Source organism: Leucoraja erinacea, chromosome 18 (assembly GCF_028641065.1).
Source record: "Leucoraja erinacea ecotype New England chromosome 18, Leri_hhj_1, whole genome shotgun sequence".
In the NCBI taxonomy this organism is placed as follows: Eukaryota; Metazoa; Chordata; class Chondrichthyes; order Rajiformes; family Rajidae; genus Leucoraja; species Leucoraja erinaceus.
In genome coordinates this window covers 23,422,124-23,439,031 of record NC_073394.1, presented here as the reverse complement: position 1 = coordinate 23,439,031, position 16,908 = coordinate 23,422,124, and the positions used below count along the sequence as shown (strand labels likewise).

Below are 16,908 nucleotides of genomic sequence, written 5' to 3'. Positions count from 1 at the left end.
TGTTGGTGTGGTCAGATCAGAATCCTGGCAGAACGGGCAATGTATTAATTAATACCTGTTCAAATGCATTACTGTTTTATATTTACTGTAGGTGACATTTTTCTTTAGCTTAATTATACATCTAAAATTTGCTTTCATGACAAAATGGATACTTTTAATCAATGATAGTAACTGGATGTTAGTTGGCTGAAAATATGTGTTTGTATAAAATATAATTCTGTTTATATTTGAAACTGTAGTTCTCATTTTTTTTTTCTTAAACGTGATATTCAGAGCTTTTCATTGTATCCAAATGAATCGACTTCAGCGTGGTCAAAACCCCTCGAATGATAATGAATCAACAAAATCACTGAAGATTCATTCACCCAGATCATAGCCATACCGGTGCTAATGCATTGATTTATTGCATGGCTTTAAAGCAAAACATCTAAATCACATATTTTGGCCATACTTGTGCAGGAATATTAAAGTTGTCCATATGTTTTCTGCTTATGAAAGAAAAGATTACACCCTCTGTATTATTAAATTGGTATAATTGAAAAGTCAACACTAAAGTTACAGAGTGCTGTGTTGGAAATTTGACATCTTTTTAAAAATCATTACAGTGTTGAAGTCATTTCTACCATTCTGCCTAAACTTGTGCAGCCAGAGGAGGTGAAACAGTCAGATGTATTAGTAAGTACAAAATAGACCTTTTTAATAACGGACATTTTTTGCTTCATTTTCATTTTGTTGTTAAAACATGAAAAATATTCCTTCCACCAGATTCCTGACAATCAAAATAGGAGATTCACGAGGAGTGCTGCAAAATTTGTCATCACTAATCTGGAGAATGAGGTGGAATCTGCTAAACCGCAAATAAGTTCACCAAGAATCCAGAAAAGTGGTTTGTAATTTCGTTCATTTCACAACTTTCTTTTTTCTTCTCCATTCAATTTTGTGATACGTTCTCATCATATTATTTTAAAAATAATTTAGAGATTAAACCCCAAATGGGAAGGTGTTTCTATCTCATATAACAAAGATTTGTACAATCCATTTCTGCAATGATCCATGTAGGGGCAGTGATGATGTTTCCATTTTGATAATAAGAAAAGGATGCCTTTGGCACAAGTATAAGAGTCAACGGTGGTCGGAAAAGTTGGTTTGCTTCAAGTGGAAACAAGTCTAAAATTCATCACTGTATGCATCAAATCCAGCTATGCCATAAGAATTATGTAGTATACTGAATGTGGGTAAAAGTGCAAAAAGATACAAAACATTTTTGTATAAATGATTTTAAATGGAATATTGGCATCTGAGTTGGTTTCAACAGGTTCTTTGACATTGTGTGGCAATTTGAAATATTGAATTATTTAATAATAGTTCTACAGATTACGAGATCTCGGTCTCAACCCTTGCTGTGAAGGATGACTGTCAATGATGAGCAACCTTTATTTAAAGAAGTTTTAAAAAAAAACACAAAAAAACCTTCTATCACTATTTGAATGCAACTTGACACTTAGATAAGTTTTATTGAAAATATCTGCCCACAGAACTCGAGCATTGAATGAATTTTTCTGCACAACGTTTAATATTTCTGAAATGAAAATGGTGGTGGTTTGATTGGATCAGACAGCAATAAAAATGAGCAGAAGCGTGTTCAAAAGTGCCATATAAACTTTAAGGTTGTCTGAAGCACTGTTGCCATAATGCTGAGAAGTATTTATTTGCTTTTGTTTTAAATGCAGACAGCAGCGATTCTGATAAATCAAGCTCTTCGGATGGCCAGAGTGCTCGGTAAGTATATCTGTTTTCACTGGTACTCCATTATTAGCTTGTTGCCGCCAAACCCCAAAACATGTGGGTGCTTTGGGGGACAAAAACTACTACAATTCTAATGAACCATTGTATCCACAATTCCCAAATGCTCCAGGAGATAAATTGTTACAATCTTGAACTGGTGAGGAATTAGGTATTGCTTGGGACATTCTTTGTAGAGGAATGTATAACTGTGGATACATTGGTGCATTAGAGATTTTGTTCCAATGATTTATTGTACAAAGAGAAAGAGCTAAGAGATTTACAATGAAATCACTGCAGTATTACTTATCTTCCATACTATACATGCATGAATAGAATGTGAAACTCCTGCATTCACGTTTTCTTTTCCATATTAATTAGGTGAATGGTTAAAGTGTTGCCTAACTGATGGTCAAAGAAAGAAGCCTCTGTCTTGTTAAATTAACTGTTCTAGGCTGAAAGTGCAGTTGAAATAAAAAAAATTACTCCAATTACCATTTTCAGGTTTAGATCACACATTGATTATCTTATTTGCAGAACTAACTTTATTATTTATTAGGCGGAAGCGAAGTTACAAGACTGCAGTGACAAATGTGGACAATTGGCCTGAGGAACTGCAAAAGAAGGTTTCTCCACCACAGAAGAAGACTACTCCGCGACGTGTTGCAACCAGCAAGGTGTGGGCAAAGCATTCTCGCCTAGGAGCTTGGGCTCTGATTTGCCATGAGGATGGAGACTGTTCAGTTCTCTCTCCTGTAGCCGACCCATCCTTGAATGTGAACTTTCAATCCTGATTCACTAATGCTTTCCCCTGGACTTGCCCATGAGATCCAGTTCTTGCTCCTTTAACTCTATTCCCTTTCTATTTTTATAAATGTTCAAATTGTGCCATTCTTCATTAATTTTCAGCCAGATAATGCAGCATCAGTCCCTTTACTGTTCCTGTTTCTTACACGGAAACGGACCCTTCCGTCCACAGTGGTCGCATCAGTCATGATGTCAATCTAACTAATCCTATCTGCTTGCAGATGGTGAATATCCCTCTATTCTCTGCCCCATGTCTAAATACTAAACATTGGTATCATATCTCCTTCTACCAACTTCCCATCCAATGTCTTTATGCGATAACAAAAAAATACATCACACACCTTTTTTAACTTTCTCCTCATCATAAAACAATGCCCTCGAGTATTTGACTTTTTGACTGTAGAGGAAAAGACTGACTACCCGCTCAATCTTTGGCTGGGCGATTAGTACTATATACAGTACTCTAACTGAGGTCACACTAATGACTTGTATTGCTGCATCATGATGTCCCAACATTTGCACTCTGTACCCTTTCGAGTGAAGGCAAATGTGCCAAAAACCTTGTTCACCAACCTGGACCGCCACTTTCCATGCACCTATGCCCTGGTTTGACTTGCCGCGGTGCAATGCCACACACTCATCCAATTTAATTCCTTTCACCATTCTTTGGCCCACATTCCCAACTGGTCTTTCCCGTGGTAAACTTGGATATCTAACATCCAATTGTAGATAACGAGCGGCAGTGAACCCAGCATTGACACAACACTGGTCACAGGTTTACAGTCAGAAAAGCGTCTCTTTACATCTACCCTTTGACTACTTCCTCCAATCCAATTTTGAATCCAAATGGCTGGCTCACCTTGGAATCCATGTGATCTAACGTTCCAGACTAGCCTAGCGTGTGGGACTTTGTCAAAAGCCTTGCTAAAGTCCATGTAGACAGCATTCATTGCCATCGTCAATTATCTTGGTGACATTTTTAAGAACTAAATTCATCATATTTGTGAGATGCCATTTCCCACACACAAAGCCATACTAATTATCCAAAATAACTGCTAATCCTAATGCTGGGTGTACCTGTCCCTTAGAATCCCCTTGAATTCTTTATTATCACTGACGTCAGGATCCCTGTAGTTCCCTGGCTTGTCCTTGTTGCTCTTAAATAATGGTACAACGTAAGCCACTCTCCAGTCTTCTTCCAGACGATGCAAGTATCTCTACAGTTGCCTCTGCAATTTCCTTGCTAGCTTTCCACAAGGTCTGAAGATGCACTTGGTCAGGTCTTGGAGATGTATCCACCTTAATGTGCTTTAATAGTGTGAATGCCTCCTTTGATGACTTGTATATGATCTAAGACATGACAACTGCTATGCCTAATTTCCTTAGTTTCCATGATATTCCAGACAAACACAAATGAGAAATATTAAGTTAATATCTCCCATTTAATATTTCCCACATCTCATGGTTCTGCACAAAGACGGCCATGCTGATTGTTAAGGGGACTTATGCTTTCCCCAGCCACTGTGAATACACCTGTAGAATCTGTTCTGGTTTTCCTTTTATCTTGCCCTCCTGCACTGTTTCATGCCTTCTTTTTACCATTGTTAATTGTGATTATTTTTTTTTGCTTGAGGGAAGCGATTAGGGTGGTGAGGAAAGGGCTAGGGAAGCGACTGCTGGTGAGGTAATGATCTTTTTAATGGAGTCAGGATTGGTTGGGCAACTCCTTGCATCCATGGCGTAAAGATGGGGGTCCATAACATGACAATGAACAGAAATTGGAAAAGATGCAGATCTTGATCAAGTTGATAATGGGGGGGGGTTGAGGGAGAGTGACAAACACTGCAACAGGAAGAGAAACACTGCGATGAATATAAAATCAGATAATTATGGTTTTTGCCCAAAAAAAGGAATTGTCTTGTTTTCAACAGTGCTATGTATTATGATGTCTTTATTGAAACCCACGAAAAATGGCCAGTTCTAAGAGCTAGTGGAAAGGGTAATAAAAGAAAAACTGAGACAGCCTATGTTTCCAGTAGTTGTCTAGTTCTTAGTTTTGAAAAGGAATAAAATTCAAAGGGGGGTTTTATTTAAATAGTTCAGTTCCATTGAGTAAAGTTGGGTGAAGGCAAGTAGAAGGCACTCCAATCCAACGAAAAGAGTCATAAAACGATCTCACACACACACACACACACACACACACACACACACACACACACACACACTCACACACACACACACACACACACACGCACACAGACACACACACACACACACACTGTAATCACCTTGTAAGGACAGGTCTCTAGACAAGTATGTAGTCATTTAGTATCTGTCACCCAAATAGCACTTGTTTCTTTCCAGTGTTTATTTCCATTTATTAGCTGCCATGCAATCTTCAATTGTGTTGGTCTTTATATTCCTTTCTTTTAATTTTGTAAATGTAATATTTTGTAATCTGGGGCAATATATGTGAGAATTCCGTAAAATACCTTAATATTTATCCAATCTGGCTCATTTGAGTTTACAGCAATGATTTTCTTTTGCAGATTGTTCGACCAAAGCACAGAAGTTTCCTCCATGCAGTCCAGAAGAATAATTTGCTGATGACTCCTGTTTCTGTTAGTCATACTATGGTGAAGTCCTTCATTAAACGTAATACTCCGCTGAAAGTTGACCCCAAGGTATGTGTGCATTGTGCATTCTTGGTACACATGGATTTAAAAATGCAAAATCTTCTAAATTCTTTACCTTTATAACTCAGGGCCTTAGACTTGAAGAACAGGTTTACTTCCATCTGGGCTCTTGATCCTGAATTAATTTACCTCAACCCCAGTAACTGCAGCCAAGCAGTTTCATTCATTAACTCCCTTTCTGAAATATCTGTACCTATTCAAATTCTCTTTTTCCCCTTTTTTTAAATGGTCAATTTTGACTTTCCATTTTGATAATGTTTAACGTAACAATTGTTTGAAGTTTAGTTTAGTTTTCTGTCATGTGTTCACGAGGTACAGTGAAAAACGTTTGTTCTAACCAGCCAGCGGAAAGACAATACACGATTACAGTCGAGCTATCCGCAGTGTACAGGTGCGGAATAAAGGGAAGAACGTGAATAATATTTAGTGTAAGTTCAGTAAAGTCTGATTAAAGATAGTGTCAGGGTCTCTGGCAAAGTAGATTGCAGTTCTCTAGTTGTTGGTATGATGGTCCAGTTACTGATAACAGTTGCTGGGGTGCGGCATCCTTGATTATGCTGGTGGTCTTGCTGAGGCAATGTGAGGTGTCAGCGCATGTAGTATCAATAGCATATTTATTTTAGTAACACACACGCGTGAAGCACTTTCCCCTTAATAAATGGTACCGATGTTTGAATACCTGTTGCAATTTCCGTAGCATTTCCTTCACTGGCAGGTTCACCATTTGATAGGAATACATGTTTTTTTATTATCATTGCTGGGTGGCACATTGAAGTGAAACACAACAATTGTATACTATCAAGGTGTTTCTAGCTTTCCTCTGTATATTCCAGGAACAGGAAAAAGTCCGTCTGGAAAATCTTAAGAAGAAACGGGAGCAGGAAGAAGAAAGAATACAGAAAGTGGAGGAGCAGAAGAAACGCAAAGTGGAAGAGTATAAAAAGTAAATGCACATGGTGTACATCTCATAAATATTCCAGGCAGTAGTTGTCACAAAATGTTCATACAGATGTTTTTTTTGGACGAGTTAATGGGTTGTCTTCACAGGTGCCCAAAAGACGAGGAAAAATAAACTGTAGACCCTAGCATCGCCATAGGAAAAAATTCTGTGATCTATTATTCAGTAAGCCCCAACAGGGTATCTGAAAAATATTACAATATGAATTAATGAAGAATGAATCTGGTTTAATAAATCTTCTGGAAATGTTGAGGTTGTAACTAGCAGAATACATAAGGCTATGCTAACTGATGTGGTGCAGTTGGACTTTTTGATGGCTTTAAGATGGTGCCAGACAAGAGATGTTAAAACATAATAGTGGGGATAATACATTAGTATGTATTGGCTGTTGATCAATGGACAGAAAGGTGGGAATAAAAAAAACAGTTGGAGGAACTTGTGAGTTGAGCAGTAGTAGTGGGGTGGGGGTTGTGATGCTTGAGGTTTTGTGTCAAGACCCTGAGAATGGAGAGAGAAGATAGGTATAAACAGGAAAGTGGGACAGGTGAGGCTGGGGCAGTGGGTGATGGGTGGACCGTGGAATGGCGAAGGATGATTGCCAGATAGAGCCATGTGGGGAGGCAAGCCCATTGATGGGTACCACCTTGTAACTTCCTCGCTACTCTTCCAAAGGATGCCAAGGATTTTTAAAAGATACTAGACCAAGTGGGACACGTTGGGTCCCGTCCCCTCAACGCGCGGCGGGGGGGGGGGGGGGGGGGGGGGGGTGGGCCTTGCTGCATCACACACACACTAACCAAACCGCACATGCACACGCGCGCACACACACACACCCTTAATATTATTAAATGGCTCCTTTTACCCCATCCACTCGCGCATAGCTCCCAACTCGCAGGCGTGGGTAGAGAGAGAGAGAGAGGGACACGGAGGCACAGAGTGGGAGACGGGGCCGAGCCGAGAGCTCCAGTCCAGGGCCTGACATGCATCTTTTGAATAACCGGGGGGGGGGGGGGGGCAACACGCCACTCGCAGCACATGGAACACAGCGAGGAGCAGAGCCATTGTGACGTCATCAGCAAAAGGCGATCATTTTTATTTCAAAGTTTTGTCCGATTTTTGAACATTTTCAGTTAAGGCAATTTTGGAATCCACGGGAAGAATCTCTACCGGAATATGTAATAGTTTTACTGTTACCTCGTCGTTTTTACGCGCAATGTGATTACACACAAACACTCACACACAAATAAATACACATCCAAGATCATAGTTTTATAAGTATAAAGATTGAGATAATGAATTTGATTTTTTTTTTAAGGATTGAGAGATCTTCATTAGATTAATTAGTAGTGATTTTTATTGTTATTAAAATTTATATTTTGCAGAAAGCGAGAAATGCAAGTGAGACGTGTTTTGGAAACTCGTTCTCGAGTTCAACAGCAGGACGAGGAGAAGAAAAAGAAAATTGAGGAGAAATTTGCTCAGATTGATGAGAAGACTGCAAAGGTATGGCAACTTAGCCGCTGACTTGAGAAAACCCAGATACCAAAAGAATAGGAACCATCCAGTTTATTCCTTTATATTTAGTGTACGCATTCACTTGGAAGTGATATAGATTTCCATATCCGCTCACAGGTGCGTGAAGGAAGATTTGCTGAAGAAAACGTAAAAAAGAAACTAGCTGCCAAGAGAATGGAGGAGGCAGAAGTTCGAAGGCGGCAAGAAGAAGAAGCTCGGAAACAAAAGCTGCAACAGCTGGTACGGTTGAAGTGTAAAAGGACCAGTTCTATTCAGTCACTATTCTTCAAAATACTTATGCTTCCCTTATTACATTGTATTAATTTGCCTTGGTCACATTTGAAGCTGAGAAATCCATACCAATACCCCTCAGTTTCTGTTTTGCATGAGCTAGGTTCACTTGCGGTCTAATGTCCAACTTTGATAAATTAAATTTGTTTTGAATTTGACCATTTATTGCATGATATTATCATTTTTATTTATTTATCCTTGACTTAATCCCATTATTTTTCGAACAGTTGGTTCAGTTACAATGTTTTCGTTTTGCAGATTCATGGGACAAGTGGACTTGAGTTTTTCAACATAAGTTTTGTTTGCTCTAATGATTCAGCAGTTTTAACGTGCGGTTTACAAAATGTGTAAAATTTGCCTATTGTGCCACAGGGTTCCAATCCTGTTGATTAATACTCGTGTATCAGTTAACCTTGCAGGTGTTCAGTGTTAAATGCTTCAAACTCTGAAACGGGGAAATTGAGAGTAACTTTGTCATTGCTTACCTAAATAGGGAGAAGAACGGCAAGAATTATTACAACGCAAGAAGGAGGAAGAGTTGGAACGGCAGCGTAAGATAGCAGAAGCCAGAAAGCTTCAAGAACAACGACAAGCTGAACTCGAGAGAGAGCGACAGCATGAAAGGCAGCTGGCAGCAGACAGGGAGATGGCAAGGAAGAGAGAACTGGAGAATATCCAAGCAGAGAAGTATGAGTTGGTTGTCGAGATGGATGTATTGTAGATAGATTTTTGCTCAAATACTTCATGAAACCCTTTGGTAATTAACTCCACTTTATATTTTCCCTACTGGTAAATTTAAAACCTATGCTTGTATTTTATGTTAAAATGCTCCGCTATAACCCCAGATTTGAAATATGATATTAGCTGCTGCCAATGTACGTGGATTAAATGGATAGAAAATGAAATACACTTAAAGGAAATTTCAGTGGAGTACAATAATCAAGACAGAATTAACTGCTGTGTAATACTTGCGCCTTAAATTGGCAAACTAGCTGATGTGTTTCAGATCTCATTTTTGTAGAACACTTTAAATAGGACTAGCATAGATGATGCATCTTGGTCTTCATGGACAAGTTGGGCCAAAGGGCCTGAATCCATGCTATATAACAAGAAATTTTATATTTTAAATGTGGGGATTTTCGTTATTACCATTATTTAGTGAATACTGCATGCTGAGAAATGTATGATGCCTTTCTAATGGGTAAAATGACACAATTACAGATTGTGCATTACACAAAACAGATTGGCGGCACAGTGACGCAGCAGTAGAGTTGCTGCCTTGCAGCACCGGAGACCCGCGTTCAATCCAGACTACGGGTACTGTCTGTACGGAGTTTGTACATTCTCCTCGTAAACTGCGTGGGTTTTCTGAGATCTTCAGTTTCCTCTCACACAACAAAGGCATATAGGTTAATTGGTTTGGCATAAGTGTAAATTGTCCCTAGTGTGTGTCGGGTAATGTTAATGTGTGGGGATCGTTGGTCGGTACTGACTCGGTGGGCCGGAGGGCCTGTTTCCGAGCTGTATCTCTAAACAAAACTAAAAAGATCGATATAGCCTCTCCTGTCGGCCCCCACATTCGCCCATAAACCCCAGGAACATTTCTGCTTGCCCCTCTCTCTGGAATATTGAAATCAATCTAATGTAGGCATTTTTGCCGCCATGGTTTGTATTTTGCCCATTTGTCTTTGTTAGAAGAGAAAATATTTCCCCAATGCAAGTAGAGACATGAATAAAATAAAATCTTGACGGTTAATAGGCTCCTAATGGGTAAACTGTTACTAGAGTTTCAGATTTGACTTCAATTAAATATATTGCCCAGAAAGTAGTATTGTGCAGGTTGAATAGTGTATTTATCTTCTAACAGAGAACGTGCACGTTTGGAAAAGGAACGAGCCCTCCAGCTACAGCGAGAACTGGAACGAACCGCACGGGAGGAGGCAGCACTCAAGGTTGAACGAGAAAAGGAAAAGCTTTACAAAGAAGCACAAGAAAAAGAAAAGCGGGTGGGTGTTCCTGTCTTTGAGGAATTGTGTCCCACTCGCCACTTCCTTGAATCCCTTCTCCATGCCCCTTTACTCCAATGGTCTTTCCCTTCCAACAAGGATTAATTTATTTTTAATACATAAATACTACATGCGTATGCAGCTTTTTCTTTTGGAGAAGGAAAATTGCTGGATGAAAATAGCATGGAAGTCTGAGATATTGTATAGCCAGTGTCCTGGACCTTAGGTGGCAATAAAAGGAAGGGTGGATTTATTTCATGTCAATTCAATTTTGTGGGTGACTTTTTGTTTATGATATTCACATGCATTTAAAGTATTACAATTTTGTTAATATACAAATACAGTTAATTTAGCACACGTAAATAAATAGCAGTAATGTTATAGTTAATTTAAAAAATACTTTCATTTACAGCAGTGAAACTATACATTTAATTGAACAGTGCCAGTCCAAAAGTCACCTGATTCATTGGGCTGCAGCAAGTTAAGGAAATGAATATTCTTTACGTGTTAAAGATTATCCACAATTCTTGTTTTGTTTCATTTCGTGCTAGTTTTGTTTGAAACCATGACTTTATAAAAAAAAAAAAAAAAAAAATGCATGTCATGCACCTACAGAAACAAGGGTCCTGATCTTAAAGAAAGGTAACTTTGAGGGTATGAGACGTGAATTGGCCAAGATAGACTGGCAATTGATTCTTAATGGGTTGACAGTGGATATGCAATGGAAGGCATTTAAAGACTGCATGGATGAGCTACAACAATTGTTCATCCCAGTTTGGCAAAAGAATAAATCGGGGAAGGTAGTGCATCTGTGAATAACAAGGGAAATCAGGGATAGTATCAAAACAAAAGATGAAGCATACAAATTAGCCAGAAAAAGCAGCCTACCAGAGGACTGGGAGAAATTCAGAGGAGGACAAAGGGCTTAATTAGGAAAGGGAAAATAGATTGAAAGAAAACTGGCAGGGAACATAAAAATTGACTGCAAAAGTTTTTATAGATATGTGAAGAGAAAAAGATTAGTTAAAACAAATGTTGTTGCAGTCAGAAACGGGTGAATTGATCATGGGGAACAAGGACATGGCAGACCAATTGAATAATTACTTTGGTTCTGTCTTCACTAAGGAAGACATAAATAATCTGCTGGAAATAGCAAGGGAACGGGGGTCAAATGAGATGGAGGAACTGCGTGAAATCCAGGTTAGCCGGGAAGTGGTGTTAGGTAAATTGAATGGATTAAAGGCCGATAAATCCCCAGGGCCAGATAGGCTGCATCCCAGAGCACTTAAGGAAGTAGCCCCAGAAATAGTGGATGCTTTAGTGATAATTTTTCAAATCTCTTTAGATTCTGGAGTAGTTCCTGAGGATTGGAGGGTAGCTAATGTAACCCCACTTTTTAAAAAGGGAGGGAGAGAGAAAACGGGGAATTACAGACCAGTTAGTCTAACATCAGTAGTGGGGAAACTGCTAGAATCGGTTATTAAAGATGGGATAGCAGCACATTTGGAAAGTGGTGAAATCATTGGACAGTAAGCATGGATTTATGAAGGGTAAATCATCTGACGATTCTTATAGAATTTTTCGAGGAAGTAACTAGTAGAGTGGATAAGGGAGAACTAGTGGATGTGTTATATCTGGACTTTCAGAAGGCTTTCAACATGGTCCCACATAAGAGATTAGTATACAAACTTAAAGCACACGGTATTGGGGGTTCAGTATTGATGTGGATAGAGAACTGGCTGGCAGACAGGAAGCAAAGAGTAGGAGTAAACGGGTCCTTTTCACAATGGCAGGCAGTGACTAGTGGGGTACCGCAAGGATCAGTGCTGGGACCCCAGCTATTTACAATATATATTAATGATTTGGACGAGGGAATTGAATGCAACATCTCCAAGTTTGCAGATGACACGAAGCTGGGGGGCAGTGTTAGCTGTGAGGAGGATGCTAGGAGGCTGCAAGGTGACTTGGATAGGCTGGGTGAGTGGGCAAATGCATGGCAGATGCAGTATAATATGGATAAATGTGAGGTTATCAACTTTGGTGGCAAAAACAGGAAAGTAGACTATTATCTGAATGATGGCCAATTAGGAAAGGGGGAGATGCAACGAGACCTGGGTATCATGGTACACCAGTCATTGAAAGTATGCATGCAGGTGCAGCAGGTAGTGAAGAAAGTGAATGGTATGTTAGCATTCATAGCAAAAGGATTTGAGTATAGGAGCAGGGAGGTTCTACTGCAGTTGTACATGGTCTTGGTGAGACCACACCTGGAGTATTGCGTACAGTTTTGGTCTCCTAATCTGAGGAAAGACATTCTTGCCATAGAGGGAGTAGAGAGAAGGTTCACCAGACTGATTCCTGGGATGTCAGGACTTTCATATGAAGAAAGATTGGATAGACTCGACTTGTACTCGCTAGAATTTAGAAGATTGAGGGGGGGATCTTATAGAAACGTACAAAATTCTTAAGGGGTTGGACAGGCTAGATGCAGGAATATTGTTCCCGATGTTGGGGAAGTCCAGAACAAGGGGTCACAGTTTAAGGATAAGGGGGAAATCTTTTAAAACCGAGATGAGAAAAACATTTTTCACAGAGAGTGGTGAATCTCTGGAATTCTCTGCCACAGGGTAGTTGAGGCCAGTTCATTGGCTATATTTAAGAGGGAGTTAGATGTGGCCCTTGTGGCTAAAGGGATCAGGGGGTATGGAGAGAAGGCAGGGACAGGATACTGAGTTGGATGATCAGCCATAATCATATTGAATGGCGGTGCAGGCTCGAAGGGCCGAATGGCCTACTTCTGCACCTTTTTCCAATGTTTCTATGTTTCATTCGCCCTTAAAGTAATTGGTTACCTGCAAATTTAGCATTAGAGACATTCTGCCCAAGTAAGGGATTTAAAAGCTCAATAGGAAGCAAACCAATTCGTATGGTGAGCCGACTGAGTTTGAAAACTGTTAATACTGTACATATGTTGCTCAAGTTATACTGTTAATGTCTGCTTGCAGAAAGAACATGAATTCGCGGAGCTGGAAAGGCAGCGTTTAGAAAAAGAGATTAGGAAAGAGAAGGAAAGAAAAGAACACGAAGAAAATGAGAAGAGAATTCGTGAAAATGAGGAAAGAAAATGGAAGGAAGAACAAGACAAGAAAGTCGAGAAGGAGATTGCAAACAAAAACATGCTGAATGTGACTGTGGAGGTTCATGTAAGTGTTTTTGATGAGTCAACAGGACATGTTGATTTAAGCATTGCATTTTATGACAATTATTTAGGTGTGTATGTGTGCGTTAATAGTTGGACTAAATTTCTGAAAGAATTTGAATAGTTCTGTGGCTATCTCGAGTCGAGAGAATCATGAGTGTTTAATTGTGATGTGTACTGACAGTGGAACAATGAAATTCTTGTCTCTTCCCTGACTCTCAATCTGAAGAAGGGTCTTGACACTAAACGTCACCCATTCTTTCCCGCCAGAGATGCTGCCGATGAGTTACTCTAGCACTTTGTTTCTATCTTCAATTAAATTCTTTGCTGCAAACAATGCTGTAAACTCTATAACACAGATCAAATGTAATAAATTAAAAAAATTAATAACCATTCTTGTAGGGAACTATGCTAGTGCACAACCAAAATCTATAGTGCAACCAAAGACACCGCCCATTGAAGATCATTGCTGGGAAGAGGCTGTTCTTGAGCCCAGTAGCCATGCGTTTTGGGCTCATGTACATGACCTGATAGTAATAGTGAAATGAGAGCGTGTCCAGGATGGGGTGGGTCTCTTACTTGAAGCTGGATCCTTCAATTTAACATTTTAATTTGTAAAATGTAGCTGACAGTTTTAATTCTTATGATCTTTTGCAATTTTGTAGTGTACTTCAGAAGGAAATTGAGCCTGTTTGCACTTTGCTGAGGTAGTTGATAACAAGACTTTGCACAACTCTCGGTGTTGGTGGCAAAAATTACTGATGGTTCAACATCGAATAACGAAAAAGAGAGCAAGGAAACTGCTCACAGAAAGACCAATTTGCTTGGTTTGACTGGGAATTGTTGATTTGTGCATTGTGTAACAATTCCAGTTTTAATAAATGAATTCTTTTTCTAGCACACCCCACCTTCTGTGTCTTACACAATGACTCCCAATGGTAAAATCAAGTTGCCCAAAGTAAATTTGGAAGATTATGGTATGGACTTGAACAGTGATGACTCTACTGATGACGAGGGAGCACCACGCAAACTAATCCCTGCTTGGGCGAGCGGTAAGTGACTTTAAATTAGATGGGCTGCTGAAATGAAAAGCTGTGAAACTTCTCTCAGGTTTATATTGACAATTGGTGGTCATTAATAGGTCAATGTGATCCCTGGTAACTGTTCACTTGAAATTTGGGTGCAGGACAATGCAGGAATTCCCTGAACAGGTGAAGTATAATTGTTGCCATGAAGGAAAGAATCAATACAATTTGACATTTTACAGATACTTAAAATACTAGACTTGGAGAATAATTGGTTGTGCATCTTACTTTGTGAACATGATCAATTATGCATAGATTATTGCCAAGAATCGTGGGTTTTCTCAGATATCTTCAGTTTCCTCCCACACTCCAAAGACTTACAGGTTTGTAACTTAGTTGGCTTGCTATAAAATGTAAAATTGTCTCTGATATGTATAGGGTGGTTAATGTGTGGGAATCGCTCGTCGGCATGGACTCGGTGGGCCGAAGGGCCTGTTTCTGCGCTGTATATCTAAACTAAGTTGAATCAAACAATTCGAAATTGAATAATGGAAAAATACACAATGCTGAAAATACCATCCTGTAAATCAGGTCACCATTTGTCCAAGACATTTGGGTATAGGCCACTCATTGCAGCCAGTTATATTTCGTCTGCCTTTTCTTCCCATGTACTTCAAAAAAAGTAGTGATCTCAACTATACGAGTTTGCATTTACACTCTGCTAAATTGCATTAACAATTCTTTCCATTTCGCCGTGTTAGACTTTTAGTTTGAATGCCTTAATTGTGTTTGTTTTTTTTTTGTCAGGTAAGGAACTCCAGAAAACACTTGTAAAGCAGTATTACCATCCGATTGACTTGAACAAACTCTTCGGTGTTATTCACCCACCTAATCTGGAGAACATCTTCAGTAAAAGCAAGCCACGTTATTTGAAGCGCACTAGTTCTGCAGTGTGGCACTCGCCACCTCTATTGAACAGGTTTAATGTCCCCTGTGGCTTTAAGTACTGAACTTCTATATTTTACAGTAAAAATCCAAGTACTGTAAAATGTGAACTCTCTTATCCTTTGATGACTATGATTATCATGATCTTATTATCTCGTCTATCTGTCTTTGTATTTGTATATGTATATAGCTGATAAAAACTAGTGGGAGAGCAGTCATCTGCTTCTCAGGGGCCTTTTAATGCATGCGTCTGCTCTGATGTATTTTACATGGTGTCTTCAGGGAATTTGGTCTTTTTATTTCTAAAGACTCCAATGTATTGGGTGCCTCTGCATAAGTTTTTTCAAATGTGGAACAGCCTGGTAAAGTTTATTTTACTCCGGCTGTAGTAAGGGTCTATGTTACAAGTCTATATTTAATTATTGGAGTCGGCCAGGGAAGAAAAGGTGAAAGATTCCAAATAAATAACTTGTAAATGAGAGTGGCAGCTGGAAGTTAGAAAATCTGAATCTGGGATTATGGCATTATTATGCATGGTATGGGACCTGTACTGTGCATCTGACGGCATACTTGGCTGAGAGCCACGTTACACTCCCAAAGCTTCTCAGCTGGCACATTAACTGATAGGTTTCGATGTGCCAGACATCTGGAATAACAAGGCCCAGCTTCAATTCATGCTGAGTTATGTTGGAGACATATCTGCATGTTGAAATCTTTTTCTACTCCCTTTCAGCTCAGACTTCTGATTGTCTACTGCACTTGAGGGTTTATTGTATCTGATTAGACTTTTTTTCTTCCTCACAAGCACCCTTGCCTGTTACTTAGAAGGTTATGTATAGAGATATTCGCTTGGATAAGATATCTGAAGGAGACCATGGAATCAAGCCACAGCAAAAGTTGTCTCTTGAAATAAGAATAATGGGCAACAAAGCCCCTTGTGTTCCAGATGCTACACCTGTAGCACTGTGTGAAATTCTGTCATTCTTTTCACTATGATGACTGGGATAAGAAGTTGAGCTGTGTGATGCCTTGTGTAGGGAGTCTATCTCGGTCTGACAAGTGATTAATTAGTTTATTAAAATCTTCTACACAAGGGCTAAATTATGACAGTGTACTTTTTTGATGACTTGTTGAATGTTAATTTAAGGCGTTTTTAGACTTGAAATTGATTAAACAAACTTTACATTAAATGAAATGCAATGGATAAAATTGTAATACAAAAGAGATATTCTGGAGTAAAGAAATGTGAATGGATCGTGCAGCCCTCCTCACCTGCTGTGCCTTTAACTTTCCCTACAGTAAGACTCCTTCATCTAGCCCCACTCCCCAACTTATTTAATTTAAACCTCGCCTGCCTCCATTAGTTAGCCAGAGACGCAAGAAAATACAGCTGCTGGAGTCATGAGGAAAAAATAAAGTGCAAGAGGAACTCAATGTGTCAGGCAGCATCTGGGGAGGGAATTAACATGTGATGTTTTGGGTCAGGAGCCTTTTTGAGAGTCTGAAAAAGGGTCGCAACCCAAATTGTCATCTGTCCATTTTGGTCCACATATGTTGTGACCTGCTAGGTTCCTCTGGCACTTTGTTTTACTCCATTTAGTTATCCAATTCAATTTGTTCAATGCTTGCTCTTATTTGAGTTTTGCTCTAAATTCCCCCATAGAATAATTCTTGCCTGTCTGTG

General features: G+C 39.4%; 1 protein-coding gene across 2 annotated transcripts in view; it reads left to right on the top strand.

The window, feature by feature from the left end:
- The window catches only part of LOC129705783 (inner centromere protein-like), a 30,540-nt gene extending 14,221 nt beyond the window's left edge, over positions 1 to 16,319 (top strand). For both annotated transcript variants that reach the window (XM_055649584.1, XM_055649583.1), the window contains exons 6-18: positions 606 to 675; positions 766 to 886; positions 1,731 to 1,779; positions 2,342 to 2,459; positions 5,139 to 5,273; positions 6,119 to 6,228; positions 7,626 to 7,746; positions 7,876 to 7,998; positions 8,543 to 8,736; positions 9,917 to 10,055; positions 13,061 to 13,258; positions 14,153 to 14,306; positions 15,087 to 16,319. In XM_055649584.1, the coding sequence (XP_055505559.1) occupies positions 606 to 675; positions 766 to 886; positions 1,731 to 1,779; positions 2,342 to 2,459; positions 5,139 to 5,273; positions 6,119 to 6,228; positions 7,626 to 7,746; positions 7,876 to 7,998; positions 8,543 to 8,736; positions 9,917 to 10,055; positions 13,061 to 13,258; positions 14,153 to 14,306; positions 15,087 to 15,289 (1,735 nt within the window). In that variant the 3' untranslated portion in view covers positions 15,290 to 16,319. The remainder of the gene's footprint in view (positions 1 to 605; positions 676 to 765; positions 887 to 1,730; positions 1,780 to 2,341; positions 2,460 to 5,138; positions 5,274 to 6,118; positions 6,229 to 7,625; positions 7,747 to 7,875; positions 7,999 to 8,542; positions 8,737 to 9,916; positions 10,056 to 13,060; positions 13,259 to 14,152; positions 14,307 to 15,086) is intronic.
- The last annotated feature ends 589 nt before the right edge of the window (positions 16,320 to 16,908 follow it).